General features: G+C 40.6%; 1 protein-coding gene across 4 annotated transcripts in view; it reads left to right on the top strand.

Moving 5' to 3' along the window:
* sema3fa (sema domain, immunoglobulin domain (Ig), short basic domain, secreted, (semaphorin) 3Fa) overlaps window positions 1-25,640 on the top strand; it is a 141,365-nt gene that overhangs the window by 65,672 nt on the left and 50,053 nt on the right. For all 4 annotated transcript variants that reach the window (XM_061874635.1, XM_061874633.1, XM_061874636.1 and 1 more), the window contains exons 3-5: window positions 11,248-11,408; window positions 11,496-11,558; window positions 25,383-25,502. In XM_061874635.1, the coding sequence (XP_061730619.1) occupies window positions 11,248-11,408; window positions 11,496-11,558; window positions 25,383-25,502 (344 nt within the window). The remainder of the gene's footprint in view (window positions 1-11,247; window positions 11,409-11,495; window positions 11,559-25,382; window positions 25,503-25,640) is intronic.

Below are 25,640 nucleotides of genomic sequence, written 5' to 3'. Positions count from 1 at the left end.
GAAAACGACAATTTCCCCATTAATTTGAGGGAGGATGAAAGATTTGTGTTTGAGGATATTGATAGCGACGGACTAGAAAAAAAAAAAGTTAAAAAAAAAGAAAAGTTAAAAAAAAAAAAAACACAATCGCATTGCATTGAGACGGATTCATATGTTTTTAGAGACATTTGATAGGATAATTTTGGGAAATCCCTTATCTTTCTATTGTGTTGCTAGTGTTTTAGTGTGTTAAATAGTACCTGATAGTCAGAAGTGTATGTCCACGGCCGGGTGTTGACGCGCAGTGTCTCAGGGAAGCAGCTGTACGGGAGGCAGAAGCTCAGCTGATATTCGGTAAGTGGCGACTTTTTAACCACAATTTTCCCACCAAAACCTGCTGGTTGACATGTAGTCGGGATCCATGTCCGCTCTGATCCATAGGAAAGTTTCACCTCCGTGAATTTTAAACAAGGAATCACCGTGTGTTTGTGTGGCTAAAGGCTAAGGTTTCCCAACTCCGTATTTCTACTTTGACTTCTCCAATATTAATTGAACAAATTGCAAAAGATTCAGCAACAAAGATCTCCAAAATACTGTGTAATTATGCCGTAAAGCAGACGACTTTTAGCTGTGTGTGTGTGCAGCGCTCATATTCCTAACAGCCCGTGACGTCACGCGTACACGTCATCATTACACGACGATTTCAAGAAAAAGTCCCGGGAAATTTAAAATTTGCTGCTAGCAGGGTGTATAAAATAGTCAGGAATTGATATGGATACAAAGGATTTTGGGTATTTGTTGTGTTGCGTTTATCTTGTGTTACTGGGAGGATGTTCTCCCGAAATGTGTTTTTCAATCTAGTTTGGTGTGGCGTCACAGCGTGGCGCATATTAGTAAGTGTTAAAGTTTTTTATATCACAACCATTAGTGTACTCTGTATCACCCAGTATGCCTTGCAGTCGTGTGCGTGTTGCTGCGGAAGCCACACACAACATGTTGCTGGACTGACAAGTAGATCGTACATGCTGTAGAGGGCGACAAAGCCAATGGCTTCATAGCAAGCCCTAATACTTAACTGGGTGACTGCCTGCAGTCATTTTAGAGAATATTAGCATCTTCTATTATCTTCTTCGCTTTGTGACACGGGTCTTGAATGGCTCTTTGAATGGGAAAGGATACCGACCCCAGAACCATGTATATCAAATATTTCCGGATGGTTCAACCGCCACCCGCCCGTATCTAATTAAAATCTATTTTTTCGTCATGTCACCCGCCGGACCCGCGGTTTATCCGCGGACTCCGCGGATGAGACCGCAAACCGCGCATCTTTAATACACACATCCACACACTGATGCCATGCAAGGCCCTAACTTCGTCCCTACAGGAGCAAGGGTGAAGTGTCTTGCCCAAGAACACAATGATTGTGACTAGGATGGCGAACGCTGGGATCGGCTGCTCTACCACCAGATCCATGCCGTTCCCAAATGAATAAAACTGGTCCCAAACTGGTGACGGTGGCAGAGAAGAGGACTGTGGACAAACTAGTGAGCATCCTGGATGATGCCAGTCACCCTCTGCATAGCGTTATCAGTAGCCAGAGGAGCCTGTTCAGTGCTAGACTGCTTCATCCCAAGTGCAGGACTAATAGACTCAAAAACTCCTTTGTCCCACACGCCATTAGACTGTACAACTCCTCTCTGGGATGGAGGACGGGGGGTATTAGGATGACAGGGGATACAAAACATTAACAGTCCATCCATCCATCCATCCATTTTCTACCGCTTATTCCCTTTCGGGGTAGCGGGGGGCGCTGGCGCCTATCTCAGCTACAATCGGGCGGAAGGCAGGGTACACCCTGGACAAGTCGCCACCTCATCACAGGGCCAACACAGATAGACAGACAACATTCACACACTAGGGCCAATTTAGTGTTGCCAATCAACCTATCCCCAGGTGCATGTCTTTGGAAGTGGGAGGAAGCCGGAGTACCCGGAGGGAACCCACGCATTCACGGGGAGAACATGCAAACTCCACACAGAAAGATCCCGAGCCTGGATTTGAACCCAGGACTGCAGGACCTTCGTATTGTGAGGCAGACGCACTAACCCCTGCAATACATTTTCATAACATGGTCACTACTGCCTACTTTGTCTTGTTATATTCTTATTTTACTGTTATATTGTTATTCCCATTGTTTTTATTCTTTTTGTAATATTTCTCTATTTTGTTTCCTTTTAAACATTTTTTTTTTTTTTTTTTTTAAATTGATCTCAACTCTGTACACTGCTGCTGGAATTTTAATTTTCCTGAAGGAACTCTCCTGAAGGAATCAATAAAGAACTATCTATCTATCTATCTATCTAAAGCTTAAAATAAATAAAGCAATTTACTTGTGAGGTTAAAAGTTAAAGTACCAATAATTTTCACACACACACACACACATAGGTGTGGTGAGATTATCCTCTGCATTTGACCCATCACCCTCACCCGCTGGGAGGTGAGGGGAGCAGTAAGCAGCAGCAGTGGCCGCCCCTGGGAATCATTTTTAGTGATTTAACACCCAATTCCAACCATTGATATTGAGTGCCAAGCAGGGAGGTAATGGGTCCGATTTTTATAGTCTTTGGTATGACTTGGGCGTGGTTTGCATTTACGATCTACCGATCTCAGGGCAGACACTCTAACTACTAGGCCACTGAGCAGGTCATGGTGCACCAAGTAGTTGTTCCTCATTCTTTGACTCCATTAGCCATCAATCAATGCTTCCTGCCAATAGAGCTTACATTTGTTCAAATACATTATCCCGGAAGCATTAGTTCACCGCTAATGGAGTAAATGAACGAGGAACAACAACACCTTGGTGCAGCACGACCACACAAGTAAGTTGGAATGTTAATATGGTTATTTTAACCTTTATGTACATTATTGTTTTTATTTTTGTACATTCTTTGCAATGCAACAATCCAATTGGAGACTAAACAGCCAATTACAGCGCACATTAGTCCAGTTCTCTGATTGGTGGCCTTTCTGTAGCAAATGTAATGCTATGTCAAAACTTAAGCGAGCGCAGAGAAAAGAACTGAATGCGCAGAGATTGAGAGAGAGGACGTGCAGAAAGCAGTAATCATCGCACATTAATATGGAGGGTAAAAAACCCTCTATTCATCCAAATTCTACCGCTTGTCTCTCTCAGAGTCGCAGGGGTGGTGGAAACCTATCCCAGCTGTATCTGGGCGCAAGGCGGCGTACACCCTGGACAAATTGCCACCTCATAGACCAGGGGTCGGCAACCTTTACCACTCAAAGAGCCATTTTGACTCGTTCCACAAAATAAAGAAGACAATGGGAGCCACAAAACTCTTTTGAAATTTAAAATTAAATAACACAGCATAAAGATTTTTTTTTTTTTGCTTTATGCTATGTGTAAACCAGGGGTCTTAGACTCCCGGCCCACGACTTTTACATGAATTCCGCTCGACGGCATTACACTTGTCACCCCTCTCAAATTTTCCGTGAGGTTCCCAAATTCTCAAAGCAACCATTCCCTCGAATATCTGCTGATGGTCACTCAGATAACAATAATAAGGACGTGTTATGAAGCCACTGCCTTTGACGCATTCTACAATATATATACAAACAGCTTGCAAGCCCAGTAACATGTTGTATGTGGCTTCCGCAGATATACGTACACGACTGCGAGGCATACTTGTTCAACAGCCACACAGGTTACACTGAGGGTTTTGATATAAACAACTTTTACACTCTTTCTAATATGCTCCACATTGTGAACCTACACCAAACAAGAATGACAAACACATTTCAGGAGAACATCTGCACTGTAATACATTATAAACGCAACACAACAAATACCCAGAATCCTTTACATCCATGACTCTTCCTGACTATATTATACACCCCGCTAGCACTATCGTATTTTTCGGACTACAAGTCGCAGTTTTTTCCATAATTTGTTTGGGGGTGCGACATATATACTCCGGAGCGACTTATGTGTGAAATTATTAACACATTACCGTAAAATATCAAATAATATTATTTATCTCATTTGCGGAAGAGATGAAGAAAATGTCAGCGATCATTACACACCTGAACCAATAAGAATTCGGCGTAGGAGGGTCATTGCAGAGGGGTATTGTGGGTCATGGAATGCTAACTGCTATATGCTACTGCCGTAGCTATTAAAATGGATCATTTCAACGTTGGCGCTAACTTATAAAAACTGAGAAGGGCTGAACAAAAATGGCACCAAAAAGGAAATCATGTACTGCAGATTACAAGCTGGACGAAGTGAAATATGCAGCAGAAAACGACATGAGGAAGCGGCGCAAACCTTTGGAGTTGGCAGAGTTGTTTAGAAGGGACATCGAGGAAGAAGATTTCATCGAATTTATCGATTAGGAGTGACAGATTGTTTGGTAAAGGTATAGCATGTTCTATATGTTATAGTTATTTGAATGACTCTTACCATAATATGTTACGTTAACATACCAGGCACCTTCTCAGTTGGTTATTTATGCCTCATATAACATACACTTATTCAGCCTGTTGTTGACTATTCTTTATTATTTTAAATTGCCTTTCAAATGTCTATTCTTGGTGTTGGATTTTATCAAATAAATGTCCCCCCAAAATGCGACTTATACTCCAGTGCGACATTTATATGTTTTTTCCCTTCTTTATTATGCATTTTCGGCCGGTCTGACGTATACTCCGGAGCGATTTATAATCCAAAAAAGACGGTAAATATTTCCTCAAACAATTTAGATTTTACAAGGTTAATTTATTCTCAAAATAGCAATGTATATGCTTGCAAAATATATTTTTCTGTGTTCAAATTCTGCCTTTAGGACCTCAAAATTAAGGCATAAAACTATAACTCCATTTGTTTCAGCCTCAGACGTGCCTGTGGTTACTTCAGATTGTGTTGTTTGTATTTGTTTGATGTGTTGATAGTTGTAACATAATTGTAGTGTCAGAAAATAGGATTTATTGCAGACATACAAACTAGATCAGTTTTACCAGCTCGGAAAGTTTTGCATAAAACAAACAAGACACGTGCTGAGCTTATTTTATTTAGGCAGACATGTGTGCTTGTACGGCAGCAGACAAGCCGCAGCACAGCGGTGCCACGCCTTGACATCAGGCCAGTGAGAAGCCGACATGCCACAGATGCCTGGACAAGTATGTTGGATCCCTGCAACCTGCATCCTCCCCTAAATCCCCTTTCATCTTTCAGCAGACACTCACGCTGGTGTGCAGGGATAAGAAGCGAGATATTGGGGAGCATAACAAGAAGACATTTCTTTAGACGCCAGCATGTCTTTTCTGGAAGTGTAACGATTCGTCACTATTCTCACAGCTTTTGTATTTTTCACTTGCCGTAGTTTGTTTACTTATTTCACCAAGAAGTAGGAGGGTTTTTCAAGTTCTGACTTATGCTTGGCAATACGTCCGTACGCTTCTGAGGCGTGCGAGAAAATACTGTACATGATCTGTTAGTAACCTCAGCACATCCAGCAGGTGAACATGCTGCAAGTCTGTTGTGAGAAAGTAATAAGGAACATATTTCTCCAACACAAATCATATTCACCAAGGCTGTGAAACAAAAGACTAACTTCATAAAATAAGAACATTTGGCTTCAATTTGTCTGCTAATAATTACAAAGTCCTTGCTGGGAAACAGTAACATACAACAGGTGCTGTGGTTTGTAGAGAAACATGCTGTAATTGTCTAATTTAGCAGTTGAACTTTTGGTTTTTCATAAAATATCAAGGCTGGATTGTCTGTTCAAACCCAAGACGAGCAGTGAAACTCTGTAACATCCCCAGGAATTACAAGCGATAAGGGTGGAGAACTGCAGTCGTAGCATTGTTGGTATTTAACCACGCCGCAGGCATAATTTGTGTTAAGGCACGTCTGCTGTTTGCAGGCGTTGTACAGCATGTCTGTCAGCCATTCCAACATTGTGTTATGAACATTTTACAGTCATTGTCTTCCATTTTTCTGCTGGCATTGTAATAAGAGGATATTCACATAAAGAATTTTATGAAGTGCCAAACAAGGATGACTTAATTTGACATCCACAGATCTACAGCATATTGCAGCATCTACAGTATATTGCAATTTAATATACAGTAGACATGTGCAAACACACCGGACGCACTTCTTTTTGTTACACCCTAGGCACTCCTCGGTCTTTACAAAGCATTTAGCTATCAGAAATATGCAGCTCTCCATGGGTGCGTGATATATTTTTTTATTGCTTTTTTATGGTTTCATATCACACACATGGCCAAACATCATTAACACAATATGCCATAAGGCTCTGGACAGCTTTGGGAAAATGGTCCTATTTTGAATAAACCACATTAGTATGTTTATAACTTGCATAATGGCAATTTTTTAGGGACTCGCAAGGTGGAAAGAAAGCCATATTTCATTTGAATGTGATGTACTGTAGTAGCTAGCAGTGATTCATGAACGTTATTTTAAATATGATGAAATCTGTGAAAATTATACAGATGTTCAAAGGAACTAGAGTTGTCACAATACTACGTTTTAACTTGATAAACATGCTCAGGAAAGTATTCTATTTTCTATTAGGCCTTGCCAATAGTCAAAAGTCAATTAATCGAACTATAAATTAAAATGAACTGAATAATTTTGCAGGCATTTATAAATATCTGTGTCTGTGTGTGTTTGTTTTATTGTGTCTCTTGCTTTCAAAAAGTGTACAATTGAGTTCGTTCTGTATTTCATAGCAAAATTAAATGAAGAGAGTGACTACTTTTGTCAGTCATCCACAATCTTTGCCTTAGCGGGCGACGTTTAGACATGCACAAGATGCACGGCCAGTGGGAGGTACCGCAAAGTAACACAAATGGGCAGGGGGAGGATTATGCTTTGATTACGCATGTTTACGGTTTGCATATTGCACATCACCTTTGTATTATGTGAAAGAAGACATTACCCAATTCTACGTCCCATGCGCGTACACTGTGCATCATGCACCTACACTTTGTCTGTGGCTGTCAAGTGGTTCGGCTGCAGAACCTACCAAACCCCTTATGGTCATCATTACCCACTAAGTGAAATATTTCAAAAATGTATTTCTTAATCATTTTGATGACTAAAGTTATTGCACACACACAAAAAAATCACTTTAACTTGGAAAATGGGAAAAAAAATTAAATATTGTTAATTATTAGTTCACGCTCTAATCAAAAATTGAATTGAGTCTTTATTGACTTAATTGAAATTCTGAAATCAAATGACTTCTGCAACATATTCTCATTCATTGACAATACACGAGTAAAAACAACTGCAATTGTCATGGTTGACTTTAAAGAGCCGTGCAGAAGAGTCGGGTCACATCCCTACCAGGCAAAGACCAACAACAGTTGACTATTTAGTTGTGTATTTGACAAAGAGTGAGACAGGAGCGCACTACAAAACTCTTACAAAGTTTCACAGGCTAAGCGGCCGAGAATTGCTCGCCATTTTGCACCACTTTTCCCTTTTACAACTGTGTGTGTGTGCGTGCCTGCGTTTGTGTGTGCTCAATGCAAAATAAAATTGGTTCTGGTTAGCTAGCAGCATCCAGTAAAGATTAGTTTTACTTTCCAACTAGGGTTGTACAGTATACTGATACAAGTACAGTACTGCGATATACTAATGAATCATATTCGGTACCATACCGCCTCTAAAAAAGTACCGGTCCCCCCCCCCGGTACTGGTATCGGATTGATACCCAAATTTATGGTGTCATCCAAAAACTAATGTAAAGTATCAAACAACAAAAGAATAAGTTAATATTTAATTTAAACATAAGTGTAGATAGAACATGTTAAAATAGAAAGTAAGCGGATATTAACAGTTATTGAACATGTAGATTAATAATGTTGTGATCCGGCTTCCGGATCACACATCTGTAGTATGTTTAGTCCCTTTTTGTATTTTCCTTTTATGTTATGGACTCTGCCGATCCCTTTGCTAGCGCACTTCCTTGTTTACATTCATCACCATGACAACTTAATTTGCTCCTCCTGCACGCTCCGTCCACACACCGGTTCGTTATTACGTTCTCTGTATTTAAGCCCACCTGTTATCTTAGTTCATCCTGGCTGTTTCGTTTGCTCATGCAACAGTTACGATTGTTATCTCTCATTGTTTTCACTCAGCTAAGTTTTAACTTAGCTTTCCGCGCGCTCAGCTCGCGCTGCTTACGGACTTTTGAACTCTACCCTTGCTACAAGTAGCATTTAGCTTTCCGTGAGGCACCACGCCTTTTCTTTTCCTTTGTCCAGTGTTTTGTTGTGTTTTATTATTAAATCTAGTTCCTACCTTCACTCCTGCTTGCTCCCGTCTTTGGCATCTTGGGGCCGACACCTCCGTTCATCACCATGCGCTCATCAAATTGTAACAAATAATTTATTTTCTACCACTTGTCCTTAATAATTTTGACAAAACTATAGAATGGAAAATGACACAATATTTTACTGCATATGCCAGCAGACTAAATTAGGAGCCTTTGTTTGTTTACTTAATACTAAAATGCAAGTTGTCTTGTATGTTCACTATTTTATTTAAGGACAAACTTTCAATAAGAAACATATGTTTGATGTACCGTAAGATTTTTGGGTAAAAAAAACAAAAAACAATAATGTAATTTTTTGTGGTCCCCTTTTATTTAGAAAAGTATCAAAGTATCAAAATACATTTGGTACCGGTACAGGTACCAAAATATTGGTATTGGGACAACACTACTTCCAACAACACCAACAGCAGCAGCTGAGAAGCTTTTACAATGCAAGTTGTCTTGTATGTTCACTATTTTATTTAAGAACAAACTTGCAATAAGAAACATATGTTTGATGTACCGTAAGATTTGTTGGTAAAAAAAATAAAAAAAATAATGTAATTTTTTGTGGTCCCCTTTTATTGAGAAAAGTATCGAAATACATTTGGTACCGGTACTGGTACCAACATAATGGTATCGGGACAACACTACTTCCAACAACACCAACAGCAGCAGCTGAGAAGCCTTTAGGCTTCCTGGCACTATACACGCTATTGTCACTATTTGATGAAGTCCTTTGCAAGTGGAGAAGACCATGTGTATTTTTATTGCAAGTAAAGCAGTCAGATGTTCTGGCATCTCCTCTTGGAGTAGAGTGTTTGTGGCTGCGTATTCCTCGTCGGTGAGTTCCAGAGATCAGCAGGAGTGTTTGTCTGCTCCCACTCAACAGGAACATGAGCAGCTCCTCTGCTCTTCTCTGCAAATAGAATTTCCTTTCTCAAGGTCTCCTTTCCCAAGAACACTTTGAATAGGAGAAGAAGATTGTCCGTGTTTGCTGAAAAGCTTGGGAGGCACTGGGCGGACCAGAAGAAAAAGCTGGTTTTCATATCCTCAATTATCCAAGGAGGGCGGATGTCGCAATGTTAGCAAGCTGCTGTGGAAACTGAGAATTTGCAGCTGAAGATTATAGCTGGAACTGTCGTTGGCATCACAGCATGACAAAGTTGGAAAGCAGGCGCAGCAAAGCCAGAATCACAGCGTTTTGAAAGAATGATGTTATGAATGATGAATGAATCAGTCACAGCAGCCATGCGGGATTGATGTCATAGAAAAGACAGAAGAGAACCAAACTAATGGTCATTATGAGTTTTCTTGACTTGTATGCACGGCGGTGTGATTTTCAGGTTTTATTTTGAGCCTTCAGCTCGTCAAATAAAAAAGTGTCATTTAATCGCTATAAAAACTATAAAAGTAATCAGAGCGCGGACCTCCACCAGGCCCAATTGTCCCAATAGGAAAAAAAACCTTTAAAAACAAATCCTATACATACGGTGATCCCGATCTGCCCCAAAACCAAATCTCTTGTTCCTTATGCCATTTCTGACATTTCCTGAAAGTTTCATCACATTGTGTCCATAACTTTTTAAACAAAAAAAACCCAGCGAATACATGTCTTAGTATTTAATGGAGGTATAAATGACATTTTCATGTCCGTGCATGTTTGTTTTTTATTTGTGTCTCGCTTCCGAACAAAGTGAAGCTTCTTGTTGGTCATCCACTTTCTTTGTCTCTGTGGGTGGAGGCGGAGACACTGACATACACACACAGAGAGGTTTAGCCTCGTAATGTAAACAATGTAATGTATTGGGAAAAAAATCTAATCACTTGTTTCTTATCCCGTTTGTGACATTCCCAAATCTTCCTGTATCTAATTGAGTTAAGTTACTTAGTAACTAACAGACAAACCCTGGCGATTACATAACCTCCTGGCTGAATGGCTGTCTATTTGTGGCATGTGAATTTCCGAGAAATAGGGACACTATTTTATCTTATTTTTTATTATGTGTATTAAAAGTCTTCATAAAGCACAGATTTCACACAAACTTATAAACACTTCCTATGCTCCTAAAACACTTCATACACTCTACAACTTACATCATTCTGGCACAAAATATTCAATTGGTACTCAAATCTCATACTCAATAATATTTCAAAATAAAAGAACTTTACAATTAAAGTACTCAATGGTACTTTCAAATTAATAATAATTTAATGTATTAGAAAACAGCTTAGATACATATTATTTTGCTTTGATTAATCATGTAATGAGTGTAACTTATAGAAACCCTAATTGATGTATTACTCAATTGCTAAAAAAAAAAAAAAAAATAGCAGCAACCATTTTTTTTCATGTTACGTTATATCCGATTCATTGTTGTTTTCGAAATGGTACATGATGATAAAATATTTAACATAAAATTAGTTCAATATTTAAGCATGTTTATTTCTTAAATACCGGTAGTTGAATTGCATTGTCGTTATTTAAAAGTAGTTCAATATTTAAGTATATTTATTGTTTAAATACCGGTAGTTGAACTTCATTGTCTTTTAGTACAGTAGAGGTGCAGAATGATTTTTGTAATCACCAGAAGAGCAGCTAGCAGTTGCATTGTGTCATAAAAAGTAATAATAAGGAATAGTATTGTGCAAATTCACTTTGGATATTCTGAAGGTTTGCTACTCTATTTGTATCTTGCGGGAGGTTTGGCATCGTAAAGATAACCCTGTTGCCCTAACGGTACAAACCAGTGGATAAATCCAGAATTTGGCGCCACAATGGAGCAGCCTTATATACGATCACGTCTGTGATTTGTGTTTCCCAATTTTACACTGTTTTCCTACCACCGCAGCTTGAACAAAACCATTTTTTTTCCCTCTTTCCTCTTGACAGAGTTAAAGTCGACCGGCACCGCTCACCACTTCTCCTTTTTGCTAAACTCCAGCGACTATAGAATTCTTCGCATGGACGAAGACCACGACCGCATGTATGTGGGCAGCAAAGATTATATCCTGTCTCTGGATCTGCACGACATCAACAAGGAGCCTCTCATTGTAAGGCTTGTCCTGCAAAAGCAATAAACTTAAGTACTGATGCTCAGCCTGTCTATTTTTTTTAACTATTTTTTGTTTTTTTTCAAGATCCACTGGCCTGTTGCCCCGCAGAGGAAGTCTGAATGTGTCCTGTCTGGAAAAGACACCAATGTGAGTATTTTATAAATATACAATTATCTTTTTACTTTGACGATTGTTTTAGATCAGGACTTTTTCAAGTGTGTCTCTAACCCCTCAGAGAATAACATTCCATTGTAGCCTAATTGCATATGTGTGTATTTCTGTTCAGCACAAATTATTTACTCACCGCAGGGACTAAAACCTACTTCATTTTCTCTTGGACATAAGTGCAGTTTGCTTAACACTGTTAAAAATAGATGTTTTTCTTTATTTATTTCAAGCTGCTGAGCCTCCCCTGATGTTTGATATGACTCGATAATGCATTGTGTGATAGTGCTTTGGTTATATTCAAATGATAGAAAACAACCAGTTCAAAAAGTCATGAAACACCCCAAATTTAACACACGATAGTTAAAATGTTAAATAACATTAATAAATAAAAATACACCACCACTTGGTATTGTTAGTACAATAGCTTTTCGTGTAAAAAATCTGGACTGTCACAAATAGATTTGATTCACTATCACTCATAAACACTTTATATTGGGACTCTGTATGAATTTAGCTTGTTGTTAAAATACAAGATAAGACCAACCACAAGTGCTTATTGGTGGACATGTATCATATTTTTCGGACTATAAGGCGCACTTAAAATCCTTTCATTTTCTCATAACTCAACAGTGCGGTTTATAACCCGGTGTGCCTAATGTATGGAAACATTTTGGTTGTGCTTACCGACCTCAAAGCTATTTTATTTGATACATGGTGAAATTCTAAGAGTGGCCAGTAGATGGCAGTCACACATAAGAGATGCGCCTAGACTGCAATATGACTCAAGTAAATAACACTAAAATTGTATATGTTCCATTGAAAATATAGAACATTACACATGGCATGTTTCAGTACGACTTTGGTAAGCTATGAAGCCGCACCGCTTGATGGATTGTACTGTGCTTCAACATACGTGTATTATTATGGTGTATGTATAAGGTAAGACACATTATCTGGCGTTTTGTTTTGCAAAAGTATATGCAAAAGCAACTTTTCTTACCTGCTGGTACCTGCTGATCTGTATTTGGGATCTGCATAAGTCCTAAAAATGTGTCCACGTCCGGCTTTGTAGTCCATACCAACGACGTAGTCTATAAGCTTCTTCTTTTTTTCTATCTTCTTATGTGACATTTACCCTCCACTGTTGCCATTGGTGCTAGAGGATGTTCTCCCGAAATGTGTTTGTCATTCTTGTTTGGTGTGGGTTCACAGTGTGGCACATATTAGTAAGAGTGTTAGAGTTCTTTATATAACAACCTTCAGTGTAACTTGTATCACCCAGTATGCCTTGCAATCTCGTACGTGTATCTGTGGAAGCCACATACAACATGTTGCTGGACTGGCAAGCAGTTTGCACATAATGTAGAAGGCGTCAAAGGCAATGGCTTCATAGCACGCCCCTGGGTGACCACCAGCAGATATTCGCGAAAATGGTTGCGGCTCCCATTGTCTTCTTTATTCTGTGAAACGGGTCAAAATGGCTTTTTAAGTGGTAAAGGTTGCCGACCCCTGCCTTAGATGTTAACTGGCTGTCCAGCTTTGCACAAGTAAACTCGCTGTATGACTGTTTGTGTACATTATACACACATTTTACATGCAAGCATATATCATCACATATTTGTTTTATTATGATATCAGACCAATATCCAATAATAATATTGAGTCGGGATACCCCTAGTTATGACAGTATGTCTAATTCTTCATCCTTGGAGTTTTTTGACACATACATGCTTTACAGTATGTATAAATAATTAATGTAATATATACATTTATTGTCTTTGTCCAATAACTAAAGTACTTTACAACAGGCCGTTTGGCTGAAAACTCATTGACATCTCACAAATGATTCAATTCAATACTGCTTACTGCACCGCCGTCATCAACAAGAGTCTGGGCTTCTTCCTAAGTGCCACTTCACTGTCTCACTCTCGTCCTCCATGACAGTAGCAGCAGCATTGATTGCTGATTACAAATAACTGCTATCAAGGAACAGATCCTGAGAATGTGCCATTGCTATATAGTCATCATAGGGTGTGGTAATACAGAAGGCATGTACCTTAACTATGCTTTACAGGCCTACTGAAATGAGATTTTCTTATTTAAACGGGGATAGCAGGTCCATTCTATGTGTCATACTTGATCATTTTGCGATATTGCGATATTTTTGCTGAAAAGATTTAATAGAGAACATCCACGATAAAGTTCGCAACTGGAGAAAAGCCCTGCCTCTACCGGAAGTCGCAGACGATGACGTCACCCGTGTGATGGCTCCTCACATATTCACATTGTTTTTAATGGGAGCCTCCAACAAATACAGCTATTCCGACCGAGAAAACGGCAATTTCCCCATTATTTGAGCGAGGATGAAAGATTTGTGTTTGAGGATATTGACTAGAAAAAAAAAAAGATTGCGTTGCATTGAGACGGATTCATATGTTTTTAGAGACATTTACTAGGATAATTCTGGGAAATCCCTTATCCTTCTATTGTGTTGCTAGTGTTTTAGTGAGTTTAACAGTACCTGATAGTCGAAAGTGTACGTCCACGGCCGGGTGTTGACGCGCAGTGTCTTGGGAAAGTCGACGGCAGCTGTACGGGAGGCAGAAGTTTAACTGATATCCAGTAAGTGGCAACTTTTTAACCACAAGTTTCTCACCGAAACCAGCTGGTTGACATGTAGTCGGGATCCATGTCCGCTCTGATCCATAGGAAAGTTTCACCTCCGTGAATTTTAAACAAGGAATCACCGTGTGTTTGTGTGGCTAAAGGCTAAAGCGTCCCAACTCCATTTTTCTACTTTGACTTTTCCAATATTAATTGAACAAATTGCAAAAGATTCAGCAAAACAGATCTCCAAAATACTGTGTAATTATGCCGTTAAAGCAGACGACTTTTAGCTGTGTGTGTGTGCAGCGCTCATATTCATAACAGCCCGTACACGTCATCATTACGCGACGTTTTCAAGAAAAAAGTCCCGGGAAATTTAAAATTGCTATTTAGTAAACTAAAAAGGATTGGCATGTGTCGCAATGTTAATATTTCATCATTGATATATAAACTATCAGACTTTGTGGTGTGTAGTAGTGGGTTTCAGTAGGCCTTTAAAGTGAGATCAAATGCTGGCTGAAAAATAGAATATCCATTCTTGATGTGGTCCTAAATTCAATTATCCAGATTATCAGATACGTTTTAACATCTGTTGTGCTTTTTTAAGATCATAGTATGTTTGGTTCCTTTGGATCGTGAATAAAGTGTCAGGATAAAATATTGCTCTGAGGTACCTCAGCTTGCACAGGGAGCCAATTAATTATCATGTAATTATTTCAAATTGTCCCGTCCAAAGGAGAAAAGAAAAAGTAAAAAAGTGTTAGCCTTTAAAAGCTCACAGAGCTCTCTGAAGTGTAATCAGCACATGCAAACACACTAATCCTGCCTCACTATGTGTAGCATGGAAGTTAATCATTGAAATGCATACAAAAAGCAGATCCTTGGCTTTGAGGTAGTCCACACGCCCACACACACTTTTCATCTGCGAGGTGGATAATGGTGGGTTGGGGGGTGGGGGGGGACAAGACTAGGCTAATAATCCCGCTCCTCCCTGCTAGCGGAGTGCAGGCTGCTGTTTATTCAACTGGAATGTTCATTTGTGTGCGCTCACTGACCCGTCGCTTTCCTCTGCCTCTGGCTACTTGGTATCGGCCTCCATCTGTGCGATCACGTGGGCTTGTTCGAGTGTGTGTGTGTGTGTGTGTGTGTGTGTGTGTGTGTGTGTGTGTGTGTGTGTGTGTGTGTGTGTGTGTGTGTGTGTGTGTGTGTGTGTGTGTGTGTGTGTGTGTGTGTGTGTGTGTGTGTGTGTGTGTGTGTGTGTGTGTGTGTGTGTGTGTGTGTGTGTGTGTTTGACATTTCATCAGTAAGCAAAGAAACATCATTGCATTACAGGTAGACAACCTGGCAATCTTCACCTGCTCTTTAGAGGTAGACAGATGATGACAATTCGGAGGCAATTCAGAGGGGATGTCGGTGCAGGCGGTGAGGTCAAAGACAATCATTGCCGCTGTGCTCCTCTGTGGGGGAGCACAACTGTAAGCCAAATAATGCGCATACACACACTCGTCTGAAGAAACATGCAAGTAATGCATCTGTTGTGTTGCTATGATGTGCAAAAATGTCTCATCCCCCACCCATGGTACCATTTTTGTTTTTAAAGCCCCCTTTCTTTTTCACCACCTGTCAGTTAGCTGAGACACATAAAAACAGTCAAAGGGCCCAGTAACACTGCCACGCTCTGCAGCGTTTTGGGGTTATTTGTTTAGTTTTCCTAGGCTTCCTGTGTTTTGTATTTATTTCGGTTTCAGCGCTGATCCACACTCCTGTCCGTGATTGACAGCCAGGAGACACACCTGTCAGTAGGTGTCAATCATGAGGCCTCATATGACCAGTATCGTTATTATTTTGTATTGCTTTGTCATGTGCTACATTGCCAAGTGGCCGATACATGCTTCGCACTAAGGGCCTAATCTACGAAAATCCAAATACCACACGCTAAACAGCATGTGCAAACTATACAATTGTGTGTACTATTGGTGAGCGTGTTGCAGGTGATCTCCTAACCCAGTGGTCTGCAACCCAAAATGTTGACAAAGCCATATTGGGCCAAAAAGCCAAAAGAAATCTGTCTGGAGGCGCAAAAAAATAAAAGCCTTATATAAGTGTTATGATGAAGGGACCACACATGATGTAAGTGTCTGTATTAGCTATATTTGCCTACTATCAAAGGCAAACGCAAATCTTCGCTGACAGAAATGTTGTATTTTAGTTTTTATTCTACACATTTTTGCAACATTGGAAATCAATAATAAATGGAGGTTTCTCAGAAGGTGCGATAATTTTTGAAATTACTGTCTTAGAGTGGCCAAAGGTATAGATGTGTGTGTCGAAGTTAAAGGAAACGACAGGCTGTCTTCTTATAAACTTAAAATCTTTGCAAGCTGGGTAACATTTGCTGAGGTCTGGTACACAAACAACTATGACAAATGCAGCCAATATTACATACAGATAATGTCTCATGAGACATGCAAGTACAGTGGGGCAAAAACGTATTTAGTCAGCCACCGATTGTGCAAGTTCTCCCACTTAAAATGATGACAGAGGTCTGTAATTTTCATCATAGGTACACTTCAACTGTGAGAGACAGAATGTGAAAAAAAATATCCAGGAATTCACATTGTAGGAATTTTAAAGAATTTATTTTTAAATTATGGTGAAAATAAGTATTTGGTCAACCATTCAAAGCTCTCACTGATGGAAGGAGGTTTTGGCTCAAAATCTCACGATACATGGCCCCATTCATTCTTTCCTTAACACGGATCAATCGTCCTTTCCCCTTAGTAGAAAAGCAGCCCCAAAGCATGATGTTTCCACCACCATGCTTCACAGTAGGTGTGGTGTTCTTGGGATGAAACTCAGTATTCTTCTTCCTCCAAACACGACGAGTTGAGTTTATACCAAAATGGATACATGGATGATACAGCAGAGGAATGGGAGAATGTCATGTGGTCAGATGAAACCAAAATAGAACTTTTTGGTATAAACTCAACTGGTCGTGTTTGGAGGAAGAAGAATACTGAGTTGCAAATACTCTCCTTAGTGAATCATGTTTAGTACAAACAGTGGGCTTTCTTACAATTAGGAAGGCTTATGCCATGTTTGTCCTCATACAAAAAATACACTTAAACAAAAATTATTTTTTTTTCTTCATCTTTTTCCATTTTCACACATCTCTGAAAGAGGTCCAGGGTGCCACGAGGGCGGCGCTAAACAGTCACATGCGGCTCTAGTGCTGCCGGTTGCTGACCACCCGTACTAACCCCTGGATGCGTCACGGTAGCGGCATCTGCCGTCCGGCAATCCCCACTGCGGTTCTGTTGCAGGTCGCCGTGCGGAGAAATAGCGCAGACTTTTACGAGAGCTCGCAAATCGGCGCATAATCATATGAAAAAGTAAACACTGACGTAAACACCGTGGAATGTCTTGAGCTTTGCCATGCATCAATGCCCACAGGCAAGCGCATTTGTGACCGCATTGACTTGACTTGACTTGACTTGTCAAAATGACAACATTTTTGCTATGCAGGACGACGACTTGGCCCTGCGATGAGGTGGCGACTTGTCCAGGGTGTACTCCGCTTTCCGCCCGATTGTAGCTGAGATAGGCATCAGCGCCCCCCGCGACCCTAAAGGGAATAAGCGGTAGAAATGGATGGATGGATGGATGGATGGATGGATGGATGGATGGATGGATGGATGGAAGGAAGGAAGGACAACAACTTTACTTTTTGTAGCAAGCAACAACACAACAGTAATATCATCCCTGGCGAGCATTGTAAACACACACAATTCCCACAAATTGAGCCCCCGCCTCCCCGGCCCCCGTATCAGCTGGTATTTGACACAGAACCCCATAAGTGCAGATAGCTGCCCGAGATATTCCTGTATAATATTCTTTAATTTTGGACCTACAGAATCAGCATTTGTGTCAACAAGGTGAAATTGCGTCCGAAAATCTTTTACAAAATGACTTCATATCCGTCCCTGCCCATTAGGACGTTTAAAAGTGTAAAATACGATCCGCCTTGAAGACGGACTATTTCATCTTGAGAGTAAACCAAATCCTTTTTTTTTGTGTTTGTGCATGACTTCCTGTCCAACACAAGCAGATTTTACCGGAATAGATCCGCCGTGTTGCAGCAAACGTCAAAAATAAAAGCTCTGCGTATTATTGGATGGATGCTCATTGACTTGAATAAAAACAGACGGAGTCTGCCTGCGTGGCAGTTACGCAATGCAGCCTTGACGCTTCCTGATGAAATCAGGGGTAAGACTTTGTGTTAGTGATGGTTATCGTTAGGATTTTATCAATATTGACATTCCTTATTTATACCAGTATTCATTGGTACCCTTATCGCTACTACCGTATTTCCTTGAATTGCCGAAGGGCATATAGTATGCGCCTGCTTTGAATTACTGCCGGGTCAAACTCGCTTCGCAAAATAATTAGCGCATGCTTAGTATTACCGCCTGGTCAAACTTGTGACGTCGCGAGTGACACATCCCCTGTCATAATTTTCAAAATGGAGAAAGCTGATTTCAATACCGGTAATTTGAAATCGCATAAAGGGAAGAAGATTAAGAGCTATTCAGTAGGATTTAAGGTCCAAGCTTACATCACACTTAAATGTTTACTGCATGTCATCGGTAAGTGCCGGAGTGAGAAGATGTTTGAAAATAATTAGCGCATGCTTACTTTTCCGCATGCCTTTGGTAAGCCCAGGAGTGAGAAGAGGTTTTAAATTAATTAGCGCACCGGCGGCAATTCAAGGAAATACGGTATATGTATTTGGTGTAAATAAAGATGTAAAAAAAATGTGTTTTACTACCATTTTTACTAGCCCAAGAGGTTGTACACCACCAGCATCATCTAACATCTCACAACAGGGAAGTCTTTTATCAGAACCTGCTTTTTAAAGGGGAACATTAGATAGATTAGATTAGATTAGATAGTACTTTATTTATTCCGTCAGGAGAGTTCCTTCAGGAAAATTACAATTTTCAGCACAATCCCATTCAAGATTAGACAAACTTTTGAATGATTGATTGATTGATTGATACTTTTATTAGTAGATTGCACAGTACAGTACATATTCCGTACAATTGACCACTAAATGGTAACACCCGAACAAGTTTTTCAACTTGTTTAAGTCGGGGTCCACGTTAATCAATTCATGGTAACATTACAGGGAGACAGAACGGGATCGCTGACGGGTCTGCCGGCTTCCAGCGCCCCTTACAAAAAAGATGACATACAGGTAAACAAGGGGGCGGGGGGGGGGGGGGAATAGAAGATTAAAATAAAATAAAAAATTAAAAAAATTAAAAAGTCGGTCTTAGCCTGGGCCCTGGAGTGGGGGTGCAGACTGAGGCCAAGGGAAAAAAACAAAAAAAACAACAACTCATAGCCATAGTACACATCCCTCTTACATGTGTGTAAGAGGGAAACATCAAACATCAAAGAACACAGAGGACATTAAAGACATTAAAGCAGCAGATACAACCAGACACTTCTACATACAGCTATGAATAAAAAGTAAAAGAAACATATACACTGTGGTGGCCTCTGCGGTGTTCCACGCCATTGTCCGCTGGGGAGGAGGGAGCATGGCCAGAGACAGAAGCTGACCCAACAAAGCAACCAAGACAGGCGACTCCACTCTCGGCCAGTGTCCAGTCCGCATGGATGAGCGAGGATACGTCCAAGGTGACTGAGGTGTCCGACACCTGCTCACCCAGTCGAGACACCGAGAAGCGTCTACGTCCCAGCGCTCAGTGCTAGCTCCGCAGCCCTGTCCCCTCATCCGCATCTCCTCCAGTCCCTCCAAACAGACTCCGGTGTGGCAGACACCCAGCAGCTGGTCTCTATGGCCAAAAGGCTGCCGGGAGGCAGATCCAGAAGTCCACAAAAAAAGCACCACAGAGGTCACGAAAGTGCCACCCCTTGTCACACAGTCCCAAAGGGTCCCGGACCAAAAGGCAAAAAAATATAACACATGAAAACAAGAGGGAAACACAAAAGGGTGATACAAGAGCACAGAGCTCCTGCCTAAAGCAGCCACTACAGCAGCGCCATCTTGGAAAAATTATCACCAGACCTATGTAAGCGTCAATATATAGTTTGATGTTGCAGAAAAAAGACCATATATTTAGTAACAGATTTCCGAACTCTAAATGGGTGAATTTTGGCAAATTAAACGTCTTTCTATTTATCGCCCTCAGGGCGATGATGTCAGAACGTGACGTCACCTAGGTAATAAAGTCGGCATTTTCTCAAACACATTACAAACACCGCGTCTCAGCTCTGTTATTTTCCGTTTTTTCGACTATTTTCTGGAAGCTTGGAGACATCATGCCTTGTCGGTGTGTTGTCGGAGGGTGTAACAACACTAATAGGGAGGGATTCAAGTTGCACCACTGGCCCAAAGATGCGAAAGTGGCAAGAAATTGGACGAAATTTGTTCAAAATACGAGGGTGTGGGGAAAGCCGACGAAATGGTCAGTCATTTGGTCCGCACACTTTACCGACGAAAGCTATGCTACTACAGATATAGCAAGATTGTGTGGATATCATGCGACACTCAAAGCAAATGCATTTCCAACGATAAAGTCAAAGAAATCTGCCGCCAGACCCCCATTGAATATGCCGGAGTGTCTGCACATTTTACTGGCGGTGCTAAGGCAGACATGGCACAGAGATGTATGGATAACCTGCAGATGCATTTCCAACGATAAAGTCAACTAAATCACAAAGGTGAGTTTTGTTGATGTTGTTGACTTATGTGCTAATCAGACATATTTGGTCGCGGCATGACTGCCAGCTAATCGATGCTAACATGCTATTTAGGCTAGCTGTATGTACATTTGAAACTATATTTACATCCAGCGTTTCCCTCCACCCACATTTAATGCCAAACAAAAACTTACCAATCGATGGATTTAAGTTGATCCAGTGTCACAAGATGTGAAACTTCCGATCGTTGTTCTGCACATTTTACCGGCGATGCTAAGGCAAACATGGCCGAATAGCGTCAATAGCTATTCGCTCAATAGCTGCAGTTTCTTCTTCAATTTTGTTTTCGCTATCTGCCTCCATACTCCAACCATCCGTTTCAATATATGCGTAATCTGTTGAATCGCTTAAGCCGCTGAAATCCGAGTCTGAATCCGAGCTAATGTCACTATATCTTGTTGTGCTACCCGTATTGGCATCACTGGATGATGTCACAGGAAAATGGACGATTGCTTCACAGATAGCGAAAATCAGGCACTTTAAAGCTTTTTTTAGGGATATTCCGGGATGGGTCAAATTTTGAAAAAAACTTCAAAAAATAAAATAAGCCACTGGGAACTGATTTTTATTGGTTTTAACCCTTATGAAATTGTGATAATGTTCCCCTTTAAGTCTTAAAAAGTCTGTTTGCAGTACAAGGTGCATTGCAGTTGTTGTGTCATCATTTTTAAAAAAGACCACACATATCCATCACTGTTTCTATTCATTACAATAACACTAAACTGGAAATAATATTTATTTATGGCATTCATTCATGTGCATAGCACAGACCTATTACATGATATATCACATGAAATATATATCAATACCATCAATTTGCATGTTCGGTGGGTCTGCACTTCTCCCGTCCAAAGGCAGAACCTAGTAACTCACTTCTAGCTGATTTTGAGAAAACAAAGGAAAACCAATCTATTTTGATGCTGTCTTACAAAGATCTACAAAGTCATCAAACCTATAGATGTTTTCTTGAGCTTTCATTTTCTTGCCGATTGAGCCATGGATTGAATCTGCTCTCATGAACGTGTGCCCTTTCTCCAGATGTTTTATTACAATCTCGGGTGGGCCCCATTCTGCGTTTGCACATTGGGCAAGAGCCGTGTACAGTGTCCAGTTTTTATTTTGACCTCCACAGTTATCTGCCCAAAAGAGTATGCAAAGGGAAGAATAAGAACAATACATTTAATGAAGGTGCTTGCAACGTCCTGGGCCAATCTTCCAAATATCCCCTCGTGCCATAATATCACATAATCAGGTTGACCGTCGGCCCCCATTCGTGCAAATGTCTCATTAAAGACAATAAGGCGACTGACAAAGAAGCTCCGATTGGTCCCTTGAGATACTAGGTTTTTCTGTTGTATCTACGCGGTTATGTGGTAGTTGCTAGGTCCTGCCACACGCGTAACAGCTTACTTACGGAACAAATTACAATATCGCATACACTAATGTAAAGCATATCACCTAGGAACTCCAAAATTATTATCAGCTCAGTTTTGACCAAAATTTAGCTACTGGGTTTTGCCTTTGGACGGGAGACTGAAGCAAGATGTGTTTTAATACGACTCAAATGCGGTGCAATGGAGTGCCGTCGGGCATCATCAACTAGAGACCTATCAGCGGATTATTGTTATGGATTATTTTTTTACTTCCTTTTTTTGAGTGGATTATTATTGGCCTATGGATTACTAGATCACAAAGAGGACAGTTGATGAAACGCGGTAGCGGCGTTCTTAAGTAAAACATGTTCAGACTCATACGAACATTAACTCTTTTTCGGGTGCGTGACTTTAAAGAGGAACTGCACTTTTTGTAAAAGTTGAGAAACAAGAACATGCATGTCTTTTTTTTAAAGATTTTAAAGATGATTAAAAAAAACACTTGGAAGATGCGACTAATAGGAGTCATCGTCAGCATTTAAAGCCCTTTAAAAAAAAAACTTCAAAACCCTCCAATGTTTTGTATACATGCTGCAAGTAATAGACCTGTTTATAACATCCATCCATCCATTTTACTACCGCTTATTCCATTTGGGGTCACAGGGGGCGATGGTGCTTATCTCAGCTACAATCGGGTGGAAGGCGGCGTACACCCTGGACAAGTCACCACCTCATCGCAGGGCCAACACAGATAGACAAACAACATTCACACTCACATTCACACAGTTGGGCCAATTTAGTGTTGCCAATCAACCTATCCCCAGGTGCATGTCTTTGGAAGTGGGAAGAAGCTGGAGTACCCCAATGTCTTTCAATATTCATCATATGTTGGTCATTTTAGGCACAGCCGGAACTAATTCCTCGGCACATTAATTTCCGTTTCCATAGCAGCGCATGTCTGACTTATGGCATCAAATGTGTTCGTACTTCCGGATGAAAAGTAATTTGTGTCTTCTAATCATGGCAGACTTGGTAACACACAATGAAGGCAACTATTTTTGGACAAATGAAGATTCACAATTTTATTTTTTTGAAGCTAAACATACGGAGATTTAACTACTGCTTCTAGAAGCGAGCACGAAGGAAGAGAAGACGTTGGAGCATACGGAAGCCGAGAGAGTGAGGTGAAAGGGAAACGAAGCTGCAAAATGTGGTATTTGGAGACAAGCTATTTCAACATAAATGGCGTGCTTAACCCAAAGAAACCGGAAAAAACCTCCCTGACCAGCTGGACCAAACATACAACTGTCCGTCAAGTGAATCACACTTTATACGCATACGCTGTCTGGCTAGATGTATAAAAACAAAACATGAAATGTGGGCTAATACTTTACAGCCACTATATTATGATTGTTCATGTTTTTCGGTCAGTACAGATTGGTGTCTTATCGCAGTGTTCTGCATTACACATAAAAGCGAGCTTGTCTCTTGCTGTAGTTAGCTTTTACAGCTCATACCAAAGCATCCCGATGTGTTACTACACTAGAAGAAGAGTTCCTCAGTGTTCGCTCTTACAATAACAATGTACAGTTTGGTTATTATACAGGTTACGGATCGTAAATCTAGTATTCTTGACGGTTTTTGAATACATTTTAAGTGATTTAAAGGTAGAATTGATTAGTCTTATTAGCTGCATTGCTAGTCACCAAGAATAAGCCAATTTGTTTTGTTTTTTTCGATCCATTTTCTACCGCTTATTCCCTTTTGGGGTTGCGGGGGGCGCTGGCGCCTATCTCAGCTACAATCGGGCAGAAGGCGGGGTACACCCTGGACAAGTCGCCACCTCATCGCAGGGCCAACACAGATAGACCGACAACATTCACACTCACATTCACACACTAGGGCCAATTTAGTGTTGCCAATCAACCTATCCCCAGGTGCATGTCTTTGGAAGTGGGAGGAAGCCGTAGTACCCGGAGGGAACCCACGCATTCACGGGGAGAACATGCAAACTCCACACAGAAAGATCCCGAGCCTTGATTTGAACCCATGACTGCAGGAACTTTGTATTGTGAGGCAGACGCACTAACCCCTCTGCCACCGTAAAGCCCTTAGCCAACTTGTATATGTCGAAAAGCGAAAATAAACAAAAAACTTTACCATGAATTGATTAACGTGGACCCCGACTTAAACAAGTTGAAAAACTTATTCGGCTGTTACCATTTAGTGGTCATTTGAACGGAATATGTACTAAACTTTTCAATCTACTAATAAAAGTTTCAGTCAATCAGTCAATGGTCTTTTTGTCTTTCATAATGATTGTGAATGATAGGCATTGTTCCAAAGAAAGTGCAGGTCTCTTTTAAAGGACTTTTAAGGAGGAAATATTTGTGTGTTGCAAATTTTTGTGTGGTGTTGCTTCCTAGTTTGTAATTATTCCAAGCTCATATTAAAATCCTGCCCATGTCTTTTTTTGCATAGCAGCAAGTGAAGTATGTCACAGCGAGGCATAGTTACCTGATTCCACTGATTCGCCTCAGAAAAATGACCAAAAAACCTAAATTAATTTCGATGCACTTGTATTATTTTTTTACATTTCTGTTGTTTAGCATAAATATACTCAGTGGCCTAGTGGTTTGAGTGTCTGTCCTGAGATCGGTAGGTTGTGAGTTCAAACCCCGGCCGAGTCATACCAAAGACTATAAAAAAATGGGACCCTTGCCTCCCTGCTTGGCACTCAGCATCAAGGGTTGGAATTGGGGGTTAAATCACCATAAATGATTCCCGGGCGCTGCACAGCTGCTGCCCACTGCTCCCCTCACTTCCCAGGGGGTGATCAAGGGGATGGGTCGGATGCAGAGGACAAAATTCACCACACCTAATGTGTGTGTGACAATCATTGGTACTTTAAATTTATCTTAAAACTGTGAGGTATACAGATTTGTTTTTATTTGGTACTGATTTGAATGTGTGCCAATCTCTGTTGTTTGTTTTTCATCCTCCTGAATCCGTGTTGATTGTCGTTCCTCAGGGCGAATGCGGCAACTTCATCCGTCTGATTGAGCCGTGGAACCGCACTCACCTGTACGTTTGCGGGACGGGAGCGTATAACCCCATCTGCACGTATGTGGACCGAGGACGCAGGTCACAGGTACCAAAAATACTTTTTTTTAATATACTTTCTTCAACAGCATTATCTGTCAATCTAGTTTAGGTCACGGAGGCTTAATCCTGCCCTTCAATTTCATGCACTCTGCCTCTGTCCTATCTTCTTCTGTCGCTATCGATT

The sequence above is a fragment of the Nerophis ophidion genome, linkage group LG16 (assembly GCF_033978795.1).
Source record: "Nerophis ophidion isolate RoL-2023_Sa linkage group LG16, RoL_Noph_v1.0, whole genome shotgun sequence".
NCBI classification, from domain to species: Eukaryota; Metazoa; Chordata; class Actinopteri; order Syngnathiformes; family Syngnathidae; genus Nerophis; species Nerophis ophidion.
Note: the sequence above shows the minus strand (reverse complement) of the source record. Positions and strands in the feature narration are given on the sequence as shown.